A 15,328-nucleotide genomic window follows, 5' to 3' on the forward strand; every position below is an offset into this window, starting at 1 on the left:
TACTAGAGCTCATCAATTAATTTGTAAAGTTGCAGGATACAAAATTAATGCACAGAAATCTCTTGCATTCTTATACACTAACAATGAAAGATCAGAAAGAGAAACTAAGGAAACAATCCCATTTACCATCGCAACAAAAAGAATAAAATACATAGGAATAAACCTACCTAAGGAGGCAAAAGATTTGTACTCTGAAAACTATAAGACTGGTGAAAGAAATCAAAGATAACACAAACAGATGGAAAGATGTCTTCTTGGATTGGAAGAATCAGTATTGTGAAAATGACTCTACTACTCAAAGCAATCTACAGATTCAATGCAATCCTCATCAAATTACCAATAGCATTCTTCACAGAATTAGAACAAAATATTTTACAATTTATATAGAAACATAAAAGACCCCAAATAGCCAAAGCAATCTTGAAAAAGAAAAACGGAGCTGGAGGAATCAGGCTCCCTCACTTCAGATTACACTACAAAGCTATAGTAATCAAGACAGTATGGTAGTAGCACAAAAACAGAAATGTAGATCAATGGAACAGGATAGAAAGCCCAGAGATAAACCCATGCACATATGGTCACCTTATGTTGGACAAAGGAAGCAAGAGTTTACAATGGAGGCCTTTCCTACCTTCTGAGATGGCCCACATTCTGTCTATGGAGTATGTTTCTCTTTAAATAAATCCACTTCTTACCTATCACTTTGTCTCTTACTGAATTCTTTCTGCAAAGAGACATCAAGAACCTAAGCTTCATTAAGTCCTGAAACCAGGTGTGCAATCTCAGTTGGAAAACCGTGGATTTTGGCCAGGTTCAAGTCCCAGCCTCATGGGTTCAAGTCCCAATCTGAGGTGCATGATTTCAGTAGGGGAGATTTTCCTTTAAAAAAAAGTTCTTTAATGATGTTTGTTATATTGTGTTTAAATGAAACCATTATATAAGATTAAATGCATTTAAAAATCACCAAGGAACAAAAAAGAAAAAAAAAAAAAGAAAAACACAAAAAAATCACCAAGGGGAAGAACAGTATAAAACAACAATAAGAATAATAAAATAGGGACTTCACTGTTGGAGCAGTGGTTAAGAATCTGCCTGCCAATGCAAGGGACACAGGTTTGATCCCTGGTCTGGGAAGATCCCATATGCCTTTAATCCATTTAATCAAAATGGATTAAAGAACTAAATGTAAGACCAGACACTATAAAACTCTGAGAGGAAAACATAGGAAGAACACTCTTTGACATAAATCACAGCAAAATCTTTTTTGTCCTACTTCCTAGAGTAATGGAAATAAAAACAAAAATAGATAAGTGGGACCTACTGAAACTTAGAAGCTTCTGCACAGCAAAGGAAACTATAAGCAAGACGAAGAGAAAACCCTCAGAATGGGAGAATATATTTGCAAACAAATCAACAACGAATTAATCTCCAAAATATATAAACAGTTCATCCAGCTTAATATCAAAAAACCAAACAACCCAATCCAAAAATGGATGAAGACCTAAATAGACATTTCTCCAAAGAAGACATACAGATGTTCAAGAGGCACATGAAAAACTGTTCAACATCACTAATTATTAGAGAAATGCAAATCAAAACTGCACTGAGGTATCACCTCATACTGGTCAGAATGGCCATCATCAGAAAATCTACAAACAAATAAATGCAGGAGAGGGTGTGGAGAAAAGAGAACCCTCTTGCATTGTTGGTGGAAATGTAAACTGATACAGCCACTGTGGAGAACAGTATGGAGGTTCCTTAAAATACTAAAAATAGAACTACCATATGACCCAACAGCCCCACTACTGGGCATATACCCTGAGAAAACCATAATTCAAAATGATACATGTGCCACAATGTTCATTGCAGCACTATTTACAATAGCCAGGACATGGAAACAACTTAAATGTCCAATGATAGATGAATGGATAAAGAAGATGTAGTACACACATATAGAAGAGAATTTTAGCCATAAAAAGGAATGAAATTGGGTCATTTGTAGAGATGTGGATGGACCTAGAGTTTGTCACACAGAGAGAACTAAGTCAGAAAGAGAAAAATAAGTATGGTATATTAATGCACATATGTGGAATCTAGAAAAATGGTACAGATGAACCTATTTCCAGCACAGGAATAGAGATGAAAATGTAGAGAATGGACATGTGGACATGGGGGAGTGGAGGGGTGGGAACGGAAGGATGGGATGAATTGGGAGAGTAGCATTGACATATATACACTACCATGTGTAAAACAGCTAGTGGGAACCTGCTGTATAGCACAGGGGGCTTATCTTTGTGCTCTGTGATGACCTAGATGGGTGGGATGCAGGGAGTGGGGTGGAAGGGAGGTCCAAGAGGGAGGGGATATATGTATACATGTAGCTGATTTACTTTGCTGTACAGCAGAAACTAACACAACATTGTAAAGCAAATATACTCCAACAAAAAAAGTCTAAAAAAAAACCCAAAAGACCCCCAAATATACAAACAGCTTATGCAGCTCAATATCAAAACAAAACAAAACTAAACAAAGCAAACAATCCAACCAAAAATGGGCAGAAGATCTAAATAGACATTTCTCCAAAGAAGATGTACAGATGGCCAAAAAGCACATGCAAAGATGCTCAACATCACTAATTGTTAAGAAATGCAAATCAAAACTACAGTGAGGTATAACTTCACACCAGTCAGAATGGCCATGATCAAAAAGTCTACAAACAGTAAATGCTGGAGAGGGTGTGGAGAAAAGGGACCCTCCTACACTGCTGGTGGGAATGTAAATTGGTACAGTCACTATGGAGAACAGTATGGAGGTTTCTGTAAAAATTAAAAATAGAACTACCATATGATCCAGCAATCCTATTCCTGGAAAAAACCATAATTTGAAAAAATACATGCACCCCAATGTTCACTGCAGCACTATTTACAATAGCCAGGACGTGGAAGCAACCTAAATGTCCATCAACAGAGGAATGGATAAAGAAGAAGTGGTACATATGCACAATGGAATATTACTTAGCCATTAAAAAGAATAAAATAATGCCATTTGCAGCAATATGGATGGACCTAGAGATTATCATAATAAGTGAGGTAAGTCAGATGAAGACAAATATCATATAATATCACATATGTGGAATCTAAAAAAAAATGATACAAATGAACTTACTTACAAAACAGAAACAGATTCACAGACTTTGGAATTAACATATACATACTACTGTATATAAAATGGACAATCAACAAGGACCTAATATATAGGGAACTCTACTCAATATTCTGTAATAAGCCATATGGGAAAAGAATCTGAAAAAGAATGGATATATGTACATGTATAGCTGAATCACTTAACTGCACACCTGAAACTAACATAATATTGTAAATCAGCTACACCCCAATATAAAATTTAAATTTAAATTTAAAAAATCCAGTACTTATCAAATTAAAAACTCTCAAACTAGGAATAGATGGGAACTTCCTCAACCTGATAAAGGATATCTAAGAAAAATCCACAGCTAACGTCATGCTTAATGGGAGGGAGACTTTCTTCCTAAGACTGGGAACAAGTAGCAAGAATGCTCTTGCTACTGTTATTAAATATTGTCCTGAAGGTTCTAGCCATTGCAGTAAGGCAAAGAAAAAACTTAAAGGTATAGCAATTGGTAAGGAAGAAAGAAAACATTTTATTCATATTGACATGATTCCATATTTGCAAAATTCCAGGGAATCTTTTAATCATCTACTAATAAACAAGTTTAACAAAATAGTAGGATTCAAGATAAATATACAAGACAATTGTATTTCTATACTCTAGCAACAAACAATCAAAAATGAAATTAAGAAAATTATTCCATTTATAATATTATCAGGAATAATAAAACATTTTGGAATAAATTTAACAAAAGAAACGCAAATCTTGTAGACTAAAAACTAAGACTTTGTTTAGAGACATTAAAAATCTAAATTGCACATTCATAGGCTGGAAGACAGTATTGTCAAGACAGCAATTCATCTTTTAAAGGCAGATGACAATTTTCCCCCCGTTGATTGTAAACTCAATGCAATCCTCATCAAAACCTGGCTGACTTTCTTTTTGCTAAAAATTAGCAAGTTCATCTGATATTTATATGGAAACGCCAAAGGCCTAGAGTAGCTAAAAAGTCTTAAAAAGAGCAAAGTTGGAGGATTTATGCTACCCAGTTTCAAAACTTAATATAAATTCGTAGTAATCAAGACAGTGTGGTATTGGTGCAAGGGTAAGCATATAAATCAGGGGAACAGAATTTAGAACCCTGAAATATACCCTTATACTTACAGTCATTGATTTTCAACTATAGCTTATAATTCATTTATCTTCTATTCCCAGGACCCAATCCATCTCTGGCACCTGGTGGGCACTCCGTGAATATATCATGAAGATAATGGATTTTATGTGCTCACCTTCAACTACTCAGAACTAACCAAATCTGGGACCGAGAGCTTTGCTGCACTTCAGATGGAGGAAAAGGGCCAAGTACAAAGGGCACGCCTAATCTTGAGTCCATCATCACAGATGTCTCCTCTGGCTGCTTAGACAGACCTTGCTGTGGCAACTGCCAGGCAAGTTTGGCTGCCTTAAGACAACTGTTAATAGCCAGAAGCTCCCCCTTGCTGGTAAAGTAAGCGGCATCAGAGTTAATGGTGCTGTTCCTGGCACGTTCCTCAGAGCCAGTGGTGTAGCAGGTTTAGCACCATTTGACCCATTCTACCTGGTCACGAGCAAGAATGCAATGAGAGATGCGAAAAATACTTCTGAAGACCGAGAAATACTTCAATCTCAAAAGTCTAAGAATGTTGCTTAAAATTTTTTTTTAATTTTAGGGAATACTCAGGAATCTGCACCATTGATGCTCCTGAAGTACAAACAAGAAGACAGGGTTGCTTCAGAAAGGAAGGACCAAAGACAGTAGCCTTAAGCAGGGAAGTTGAGGTCCACTTGCACTGAGATGCCCTCCCCACAGCTGACGCTGTTACTGGTGATGGGGCATGGGAATACGCTTTGTGTGCTGCTCCTCATCCAACAGGGGACCCAGTCACGACTGATGGACAAGGAAGAAGGTTAGTGTGCTTCCGGGACTGTGGTGGAGCCTGTGCCGAGGGGTGCCAACACCCAGTTCTGTAGCAACAGATATAAGAGTGAGAAAGAAGAAAGGAAGGAAATGGAAAGAAAAAGGAAAAAGAGGGAGAAAAGGTGGGGACAGATGGAGATGGGGTGAGGAGAAGGCAGGGAGAGGACAGAAGAACATGTAAAATTGTTGTGCTCTTAGAATCCCATTCACTGTAACAGACAGTTGCCTTACTTATGAAGGAGAGAGAAGACACCAATAGTACAGGATTGATATTTACCTTCTGAATCTTTGTTGTAGAAAACGCCATGTGGATGCAAGGAGTAAGGTCGGGAAGCAAAGTTCTTTAAATGGATGACAATCACATCACCCACTTCAGCTCTCAAGACGGGGCCCAAGAATCCAAGCCAGGGAGGTTTGGGGATCTCCGTGGAATAGGTCTCATCTGTGTAGTGTCTGTAAACAGCCTTTTTGTAAATACTGCCTATCCTGTTGGGCCCTCTTTCGAGAAATAAGCTTGCAACTCTAAAAGGAAGAGGGAGAATATTTTATAATTGAAATTAAAAGAGAAATCTTAATAGCTTACCTTAATAGTCCATGAAGTACTTGTAAGTATGAAAGTTGGTAAGATTATCCTCAATTTATTAGTGAGGAAATGGAGTCTAAGAGTTAAGTGACAAGCCAAAAGGCACAAATAGCATTCATAACCAAACAAAAACGAAACCAAAATATTCTAAAGTTATGCTGTCCATTTGCCCCTTTTCTTTTCTTTTCTTTTTTCTTTCTTTTTTTTTTGAGTGTAAGACATGTTTCTTTTTATCAAGTTTTCCTAAACTTGTCTCATGTTTACTGATTGTTTTTCTTTGTGTAAGAACGTAACCTGGAGCTTTAACAAACCAATTTGGATAATGCAACCTGGATTAAATGCTTGTCTGCACACAAGTCATCAATTACCACTCTCTGGCCTGGCCTCCATGTCAAACCAATTGGTCTTAAAGCCTGTCTAAACAGAGAGCAAGCAGACCATATCATCTTATTTTTAGTTTAAATTTTAAACCTCAAATTCACCCCCATCCCAAGACCCACACCCTCCCACACACACAAAAGAAAATTTTTCGAAGAAATGACCATTAAGGACTGAGTCAGTTGCATAAGAATTGACTTAATCCTGCAGCCAGCACTCCAAAGAAGCTCTTGGTCTCACAGCAGGCCAGCTGGAACTCTGGAAGCAGGACAGATAGAGAATGGATAGAAGATGCTCTAAGAACAGGGCCAAGTCCTGGTGCTGTGAGGCTTCCATGCATGCTTACACTCCAACGTAAACACACTTCCACCTTCCTCCTCTAAGCAATGTTTCTCTATAGCACTTTAGTGCTTTTAACACTCTAAGATTTTTAGTGCAGAGGCGGACAGAAAATTATTCTAAATATGCAAGGTATAATCTTGTTTCTAACAACATAGGCCAAAGTTAACAGAGAAGCACTCTGTTATAAAGATTAACAATTATTACAAGGGTCCAAAAAGTAACCAACAAAGCTTGTAACAGTTTCTAGAGCAGGTACTAGCTCTGGCCTCTAATACTACAGGTTTCCCTCAGAGTTTCCAAAATGCCTCACTCCTATCAACACTGCCCAAAGGGCAGTCACAGGGAATGCTTTGGTGCTCCTGACATGTGCTGCACGGTAAGAATGAGGTGTTGCTAAAGTCAGGCACCATACTTCTTTAACACTAATTTCAGACTCATCCAGTACAATCCAGTGCATCTTAGTTTTTTGTATGATCTGTCAGCGAACACATTCAAATCGGCAGATTTGTGACAGATATTAACACTTAACATATAAGTGATTGGGAATGAGCAAAAAAGAACTCTTAACTCTTGTCCTAAGACTTCAAGCTATACCTCAGATCTACACAGAGCATCTCTCAGCTGAATAAGCAGGCCAAGATACAAATCTTTACATCGTAATTAACAAGAAGCAATCCCTCAGTTAAATTTACCATGACTACATGCAACAATCCATCTACCCAATTCTACTTCCGAAGAGAAAATTATTTAGACTTCGATGCTGGGGATATTAGTGAACATACGTTCAGGAACACACATTCTCAGGAAGAGCCTCCAGGTCTAAAATCCTCAGTTAACAACTTGCTCCAGGTGAAGGGTCTATTTTCCCAAGAGCAACACACGGCATTTGTAATGGGAGCTCCTTTAATTGGGGGAAGATGGGAAGATGGGATGGGAGTCCCAGCAGAGTGGAGTGACCCGTGAGGAAGCTCAGAGCATGCCTTTGTTGTTCTATGTTCATCCATGCCATGCTCTAGCCCTCAGAAACAGAGGGAGACCCCTCCCCCACCCCCACACCCGGTGGGGAGCCTTTGTGGCAAATCTCCACAGCAGATTTTTGAAGCATAATTAGAGCTCCTGCCGTATATGTCATAACAAAAAGTCTGCTTGATAGCTTGGTATAGCTTGTGCTATAGCTCAACTTTCTAAAACAAGCTTCCCTTTGTATAAGCATGACTAAACATAAAAGGAGTGAAGCATAAGCTCCGGAAAACTAACTGGGCTTCTAAATAGTACAATTCGGAAAAGATACAATGTACTTCATTTCTGTATCTAACTATTTAGAAGTCAAAATGCTCCAAACATTACCTGTATCCCCTCCCCCCAAATCCCCTAAAAACTGACTAAGAAATCTCCAGTATTTAATTGCTCTAGTTGATATCTAGAACAAAGTTGACAACTTAAAGCTTTATAATAGTCTGTTTTAATATAAACAATTGTTGGAATCAATCAATGTCCATTTCAGGAAGCTTCTTGTCTGAATCGGAAGGCACAGCTGTAACTGTACCCTGCTCAGCAGCCTGAGGGCCTGGGTGGTCTCCTTGTCCATCCACTGGTCCATTCTGCTCTGCATTCTTTTGCTCCTCTTTTGGAGGTTCCACTTTGGGTTTTGGCTTTGAAATTACAGGGCTACAGATACTCGTCAGCTCTTTAATTTTAGCTTCAATCTCTTTTGCCTTGACAACTGGATCCATGGTCAGACTCTGTTCTGAAGATTCAGCTTGTTATTCATCCACTCCATGGCCTCATTCCTGCTTTTTTTCCACCTTCACCATGTCAGCAGCATCCAAATGGTCATGCTGGTCCTCCTTGTTTTTGAAAGAGCTGATTGCTTTCATACACTGTTGTATTTATTTCCCTAGTTCGTCAAATAATTTTGGTCTTTCTTCAGATTCCTGGAATCGTATCTTAATAGGCTGACCTAGATTTTTCAATTCAGCCAATTTACCAATATAAACTTGCTTTGGCTGGGCTTCTCCACCCTCATACAACCAATGTGCAGTATCTTCTAGTTTCAAGGTAAAATTGTTATGGTCACCTACACTCTCAAACTTCTCATATTCACCACTAAGCTTGTCTCTCATTTCATACACGTATTCTTCTGCTGCATTCTTAGCATCATTCCTCTCCTTCTCTAGTTTATCCTGCATGATCATTTCACCCTCATTTTCAATATACAAGTTGAGCATCTCTCTGTCAATCTGCCATAATAGCTGATTCTCAATTGGCAGGTCCACAGTACTGGTCTTCACTTTTGCCTTCTTGGCTTGAGGTGGCTGGTCCATCTTTTTGTCTTTTGATCCAGCTTGAGAGGTCTCCACTTCTTCAGACTCTGCCTTGTTTTCTGCTGGTGCCTGCTGCTGTTGCTCTTCAGCATGTGGTTCTTCCTGGTCTACTTGCATCTTCTCTTTCTCCTTTGCATTCTGATCTGTTGCCATCGGTTCCTCATTTTCCTCATACTTGTGCACTCCCACTAGAGATGCACTGGACACTGAAAATGCCATGGACATTTACTCGAACCTTGACTTTCACTTTTGAACTGGAGCCATCAGACTGAGGGGTGACTTTCTGAACTCAAAACTGAACTATAGCAGGATCTGGATAGGGCAAATCCTGAGGAGAGCTGTAATAGGCCTCAAGAGTGAAAGGTTCCTTTCTATAAAATGTGAGTACTTTAGAGAAAGGAGTAGCATGATTTTTTGAAAAGACTTCACAGTCTCTTGACCCTTCTTCAGCTGGACAATTCCACCTCAGAGATATTGGATATGGTACTACATCGGTGATAGAAAATTCTCTGACTTTGAAAGCAGGCAATAAGATTGCACACTGCAATGCACAGCCTCTAGTAACAGCTTCATCAGCATTTAGTGTTGTACTAAGTGCTTTACCAAAAAATTTGCTGATTTTCTCTTTCACTGCAGGGATTTGTGTTGCACCACCAACGATCTCCACTGCATAAATATCTTCTTTCTTTAACTTGGCCTGTTCCAAAACACTACAAAGTGGTGGCTCCACTCTAGCTAACAGATCATCACACATCTCCAGAAATTTGCCTCTATTCATAGTTCCAGATACATCAACATCATTTATAAAACATTCGATGCTCAAAGGAAGGTCTGAAGCATTTGCTCTCATCAACTTCTTGAGTTTCTCACACTCCTGAGACAGTTGTAATAATGCACGGATTTTGGACTTTATGACTAGCTTGTATTTCTTCCCAGATTCTTCACAGAAGTGATTTACTAGCACCTCATCAAATTTTCTGCCCCCCAGTGTTGTGTCAAATGCAGTGGCCAGAATTTTAAGTTTTCCTCTATTAAATGCACATACAGAGACTTGATAAGAAGAATGCCCCATGTCTACAGAAACAACATTTCTTGGTTTCTCTTCTAAAGCAGGAAGGTCATAGATTCCATATGCAAGAGCGACTGCAGTAGTTTCATTCATTAATCGCAGGCAATTGAGACTAGCAATCTGTGTTGCATCCATCACTGATCGTCTTTCTGCATCAGTATAGAAACAAGGAACTGAAACAACACAGTCCATGACAGGCTTCTTTTTTTTTAAATTTATTTATTTATTTATTTTATTGGCTGTGTTGGGTCTTTTTTGCTGTGCGCAGGCTTTCTTTTAGTTCTGGTGAGTGGGGGCTACTCCTCATTGAGGTGCACGGGCTTCTCATTGTTGTGGCTTCTTTTGCTGTGGAGCACAGGCTCTAGGTGTGTGGGCTTCAGTAGTTGCAGCACATGGGCTCAATAGTTGTGGCACATGGGCTTAGTTGCTCCGTGGGCATGTGGGATCTTCCAGGAGCAGGGATCCAACCAGTGTCCCCTACACTGGCAGGTGGATTCTTAACCACTGGGCCACCTAGGAAGCCCCATGACAGTCTTCTTAAGAACACTTTCTGCTGTCTCCTTCAGTTTGGACAAAAGCATGGCAGTCACTTGCTCTGTGGTAAAATTTCACTCTTCCTCCATATGTTTCACCTTTATACCTGTTAATCCAGTGGGCAACTGCACAATATCATACGCAAGTTTAGATTTTTCTGCCTCCACAAACGGATCAGAGAACGCTCCACCATGGAATCGTTTAAATCCTTCGACTGTGTTCTTTGCGCTGGAAATTACCTGGCTTTTAGCTGCTGCTGCAATTGAACAATTCTCAGGACCGAAAGAAATGCAAGCCAGCGTGCAGCGGTCGCTGTACTCATTAGCGATGGTTTCGATGCCCCCGCGCGGGCTACAGTGACATAGCAGCTCTGGAACCCCAGGTCTATGCCCACCACCGGCATGGCACCGGCTACAGCTCAGGCTCGAGCCCGGGTCTGGCCAGCAAGACAAAACACGGACCCCGGCGGGGCTGGCGAGCAAAAAGCGGGCCGCGTGGGTCAGGGCACGGGGGCTAGTGGGGGATGTGCGGCGGTCCACGCGAGGGCCTAGGTTCTTGGAAGAAGGGCCGCGGCGGAGGGCACTGCTCAGGCCGGCTACGGCTCAGGGGCCACAAACTGGGTGCCAGTAGCGGGGGCGGAGAAGATCTCGAAAGATCTCGTTGCCCGCCCCTTCTCATTCAACACGATCCCGTTCACTTTTTCACTTAACAAACGCTTGCTATGCACTTACCACATTCTCAGTAAGAGTCTATGATCTGATAATGAAAACATTAAGAAACTGCATAGAGCAATATATGATTAAGTGCCAACTGAGTGGTTGATGCAATGGATATTGGCTCTGTTTTTTCTAGGAATATAGTTGTTCACAGAAGGTGTGGGAAAACATTCAGAAGTCTTTCTGGAACCTTGAAAATGTTACAATAAATATGGCTAAAAGTAATTAAAGTATGTGGGCCGAGCAACTGGGTGCAGGATGTCCTGCTTGAGCAGCGCAGGAACTAAGGGTGCTGGGCGTGGAGGCCATGGGTGCATAGGCTACCGTGGAAACAGAAAATTGACCCTCTCTGGGGGCGCAGCCCCTTCCTCACTTGCACACCTCATATCACCCTGTTTGGCCCCGGAGGATGGCTGGTTAGCCAGAGACGGGTAAGATTCCTCAGGGGAGGAACAACCTAAGACAGGCACAGTCACAGAGGGGCCAACAGGGGTGGGGCACAGACCCTTACTCCTTCTGAGAGAGGTCTCCTGCCCCCACGGCTGCGTTGCTTCCCATGCCCAGCTCAGATCGGGACCCAGGAGGCAAACAGAGACCTGGCCAATAGCAGCTGCCCTCCTTCTGCTGTTCTTGCAAAAGACCACTGCCCCCAATCATATGAGGCCTTTGTTTGGTTATGTCAAAGAAAAACCTTGATTGTGGGACAAAACTGGGAGTGTGAGAACCTTATGCTATCTTGCTTCTGGAATGCCGAGAGCTCAATAAAAACAACTTGGCATGAAGCAGCGGGGCTTTTGATTCTAGAGGTCTTGAGTCCCCCCGTTCCCATCTTTCTCTTAAATCTGTGTCTGTGTTTCTTTAAGCTTGCGGCACCTGTCATTCGCCCTGAGTCGCCGAGCTGGTCTCGGCAGAAGGAAAAGATTGCTGTGGGTCAAATAGGTCAGAAACACCTCATTAAAAATGCAGAAATTAAGGAGAAGTAGGATTGGATAACAAAATGGAAAAGTTGAGGACACCAAGCAGGGACAGAGCATATGCAACAAGGAGGAAGAAGTCTGGGTGATGCACGGGAAAAGCAGGTTATAGGCTGGGGCGGAGGTCTGGAAGGTGAGTAGTGAGAAGTTTGGATGCATGTAAAATCCAGAGAAAGGCTGATAATGAACTTTATCATACGGTTATCATAGGTTGAAAATTTTAGGATTTAGAATTGATCTTGGAAGAACTGAGGACTCACTGAGGTTTTTCATAAAATGGGTGACATGATAATCAGTCTTTAGGAATGATCCTTACGGCAGTGGTGTGAAAGTTTTAGAAGAGTCAGGCAAAGAGAAGAGCAAGGATGGGGGGCAAGGAGGTTGTCAGGAGACCAGGAGGGTGTAGTGCAATAGGAAAAAACGGGGTGGCTGTGAAAAAACAGGATTCTAGGACTTGATGTGACCAGATGCCCTCCTGGAGCCCCAGCGTGAAAAGGAGACGCAATCCTGGGGTTTAGGAGCCTGAGACATTAGCCACACTGGTGACACTGTTTTGCAGGTGGTTATATCATCTTCTCCTGGGAGGTGGAACCCCCTTCCCCACTCTCAACCTATGTGATTAGTGTGGGACTCCAACCCTAGCTCCAGTCCCAGAATTACTGGATTCTGCTTGAGCAAAAGCTCCTTGGTACAGCCATCCCAATGAAGCTGTGTTCAACTGGGAGGCAAGAGGCAAGTCCCACTCTGGCATGCACTCCTGCACACGTGCATATATTCCTTCTCAGTCACTCAACAAACTGCAAGTGTTTCAAGCCCTGTACTCAGTCCTGGGGATACAGAAGGAAAGGGCAAAGACGTGAAGGAGCTCTCATTCTAGAAGGAAGAGTTATTGAAATCAAGCAGGACCCTGTGGGGACTTCCCAGTGACAGATCCCTGGGGTCCCCCACCTATTGTTTGTGGAAATGCTTTAGCATCCTGGGCCTTCCCCAAGTTCCAAAGAGTAAATTTAATCAAAGAAGTGAGAAAATGCAGAAACAAAGGAAAACAGTCAAGCAAGACAAAATAATAGTTCAGCCATAAGACAAAATCAAGGACCTTTAGTTCCTCCTCGAGCGCTATAGACAATATCCTGAGCTATATCCTTGAGTAGTTTTGCAGATACTAAAACCCCCACCAGGAGGAAGAATTTAACAACATGCTGACCACCAGCACATCAACCCCAGACCAGTTGGAACCAGAAAGTTGATATTGACTCCCGAAACACCACCGTTATCTTACTACCAACCAATCAGAAGGATGTACACCAGCTGATCACACACCCCTCAACCTCACCTTAAAAACCCTTCCCTGAAAACCACTGGGGAATTTGGGTCTTTTGAGCACAAGCTGCCTGTTCTCTTTGCTTGGCCCCACATTGAGTGCCTTGCAATAAGTGCTTTACTTTCCTTCACCATAATCTGATGTCAGTAGATTGGCTTTGCTGCACGTTGGGTAAGTGGATCCATGTTTGGTTCAGTAACATGAGAACACAGGCATCTAATCTGGAATGTAAGACAGATCAGGTGAGGCTTCCTAGATGAAGTAATGCCTAAATATGGTCTCAAAGAGCAAAGAAGAGTTACCCAAGCAAAGAAGATGGAAAGGGCTGATAGAGCAGACATTCTGCCTGCTCAACACCCACGCTACATTCTTTGGTCTAAGAGCACACCTTCCCCATTCTCGTTCTATATGCTTTGGGTGGGACACCTCACCCACCTCCCGCAATGGAGCAAATGACTCATCCTAACCTATCAGCACACCCAGCCCCTTCATACATTGGTGGAGGGAGGATTTGTGATCCAGGCCTGGACAATTGGTGTAATTCTTCCCCTAACCAAGCCACCCTGGACCATACTGATTAATTCAGGGACAGCTATAGAGTGGCTGATTGGTTCAATCCAAGGGAATCTAGGGACTTGTGAAGATCTCTTTCTTGTGCACTTGAAACTGGGGATGTGAGTCTGAAGCTTCTGCAAGCATATGGCTAGTCCTAGGAGAGCGTCTGCCGGGGACTTGTACGTTCCTCTAATCTCTTCAATTTTGCTTTTTACTTCTTCCCTCTAATCAACTTCTATTTGCTTCCATCATGATATTCCTCTTCATTTTTCTCTTTCCCATTTATTGTACCTGCTATTCTTTTTTATTTATTATTTACAATAATTCAATCATTCATTAAAAAATGTATTAAGCACCTACCAGATGTCATTCAGCACTTCTCTTTCTACTCTTCTGTGCTACCCCCAATCCTTTTCTGTTTGGGTTTTTTTTTTTTTTCTCTTTTCAATTCTTCCCAAAAGAAACTTATCACAGCCTTTCATAAAGGGTGTGATCCAATGTTTTTAACAGAGTAATCGGGCAGCCCACTGTGGGTCAAAATGAGCAATTCTTGCAGTTCTATGCATTCCAGGTCCACAAAGAGTGTCAGAGTAATTCTGTGAGGGCTAGACCAGCTGGATGTAAAAGACCTTAGAAGATCTGTTCTATGACATTGCAACCTAAATGGCTGTGAGGCGATTCCAGTCTCCCAGCTTCCTCCAGAGTGCCCCGCACCAACTCTTCCCCTGCCTCACCCCTCCCAGTATAGAGCACACTTTCCCCCTTTGATTCTTCTCCCTCCTCTCTGAGTCGGGACCCTAGGCAGATGCCCTGATTCAGGTATCCTTGTCCTGTCCCAGGTCCCAGCCTCAGAAATCAGTAGGCAGAGCCATAAACCCATAGATAGCTGGAGTTCAGTCTGTAGCTGGACCTGAGCCACGTTGCCACTCTGCCCAGAGACAGACCCAGGAACAGCTCTTCTCTTGAGGTAGACGTATTTCCTAGACCAGAATATATGAAGTTTATACCCATGTTTGACTGTCTCCCCATGATAGGACAAGCGCTTGACAACTTACATGACTCCTGTGGATGGAGATCAAAAGGAAGACCCTCCCTGTCCCTGCAACAGGCTCTGTCTTTCCCATCGGTGCACTTCACCCCTTTGAGAACTCTCCCAGTGTCCTCACGTGCATCGCCCCTATTTCAGTCCTGGGATGAGTTTGAAAACTGTTCTCCTGACTTTCAACAAATACAGATTGAGAATCTAAAGCCTGCAAGGTGCAGGGCTAGGTGTTGCTTAGATAAAAATACAAACAAGACCCAACCCCAGAATAAGTCAGTCTATGATTAAGAGGAAGGGACAAAGACAGTATTGGCCTCACAAGAGAGACAAATAAGAATTGTAAGAGGAGAACAACATGCCCTGAGAATTTAGGAGAGGGGGAGACA

General features: G+C 41.9%; 1 protein-coding gene and 1 pseudogene across 2 annotated transcripts in view; both read right to left on the reverse strand.

Moving 5' to 3' along the window:
• HEPHL1 (hephaestin like 1) overlaps positions 1-15,328 on the reverse strand; it is a 96,109-nt gene that overhangs the window by 68,317 nt on the left and 12,464 nt on the right. For both annotated transcript variants that reach the window (XM_057749775.1, XM_057749774.1), the window contains exon 2: positions 5,382-5,626. In XM_057749775.1, coding sequence (XP_057605758.1) covers positions 5,382-5,626 — 245 coding nt within the window. The remainder of the gene's footprint in view (positions 1-5,381; positions 5,627-15,328) is intronic.
• LOC130861171 (heat shock 70 kDa protein 4-like) lies at positions 7,892-10,737 on the reverse strand (annotated as a pseudogene).

Source organism: Hippopotamus amphibius, chromosome 9 (genome assembly GCF_030028045.1).
Source record: "Hippopotamus amphibius kiboko isolate mHipAmp2 chromosome 9, mHipAmp2.hap2, whole genome shotgun sequence".
Taxonomy (NCBI): Eukaryota; Metazoa; Chordata; class Mammalia; order Artiodactyla; family Hippopotamidae; genus Hippopotamus; species Hippopotamus amphibius.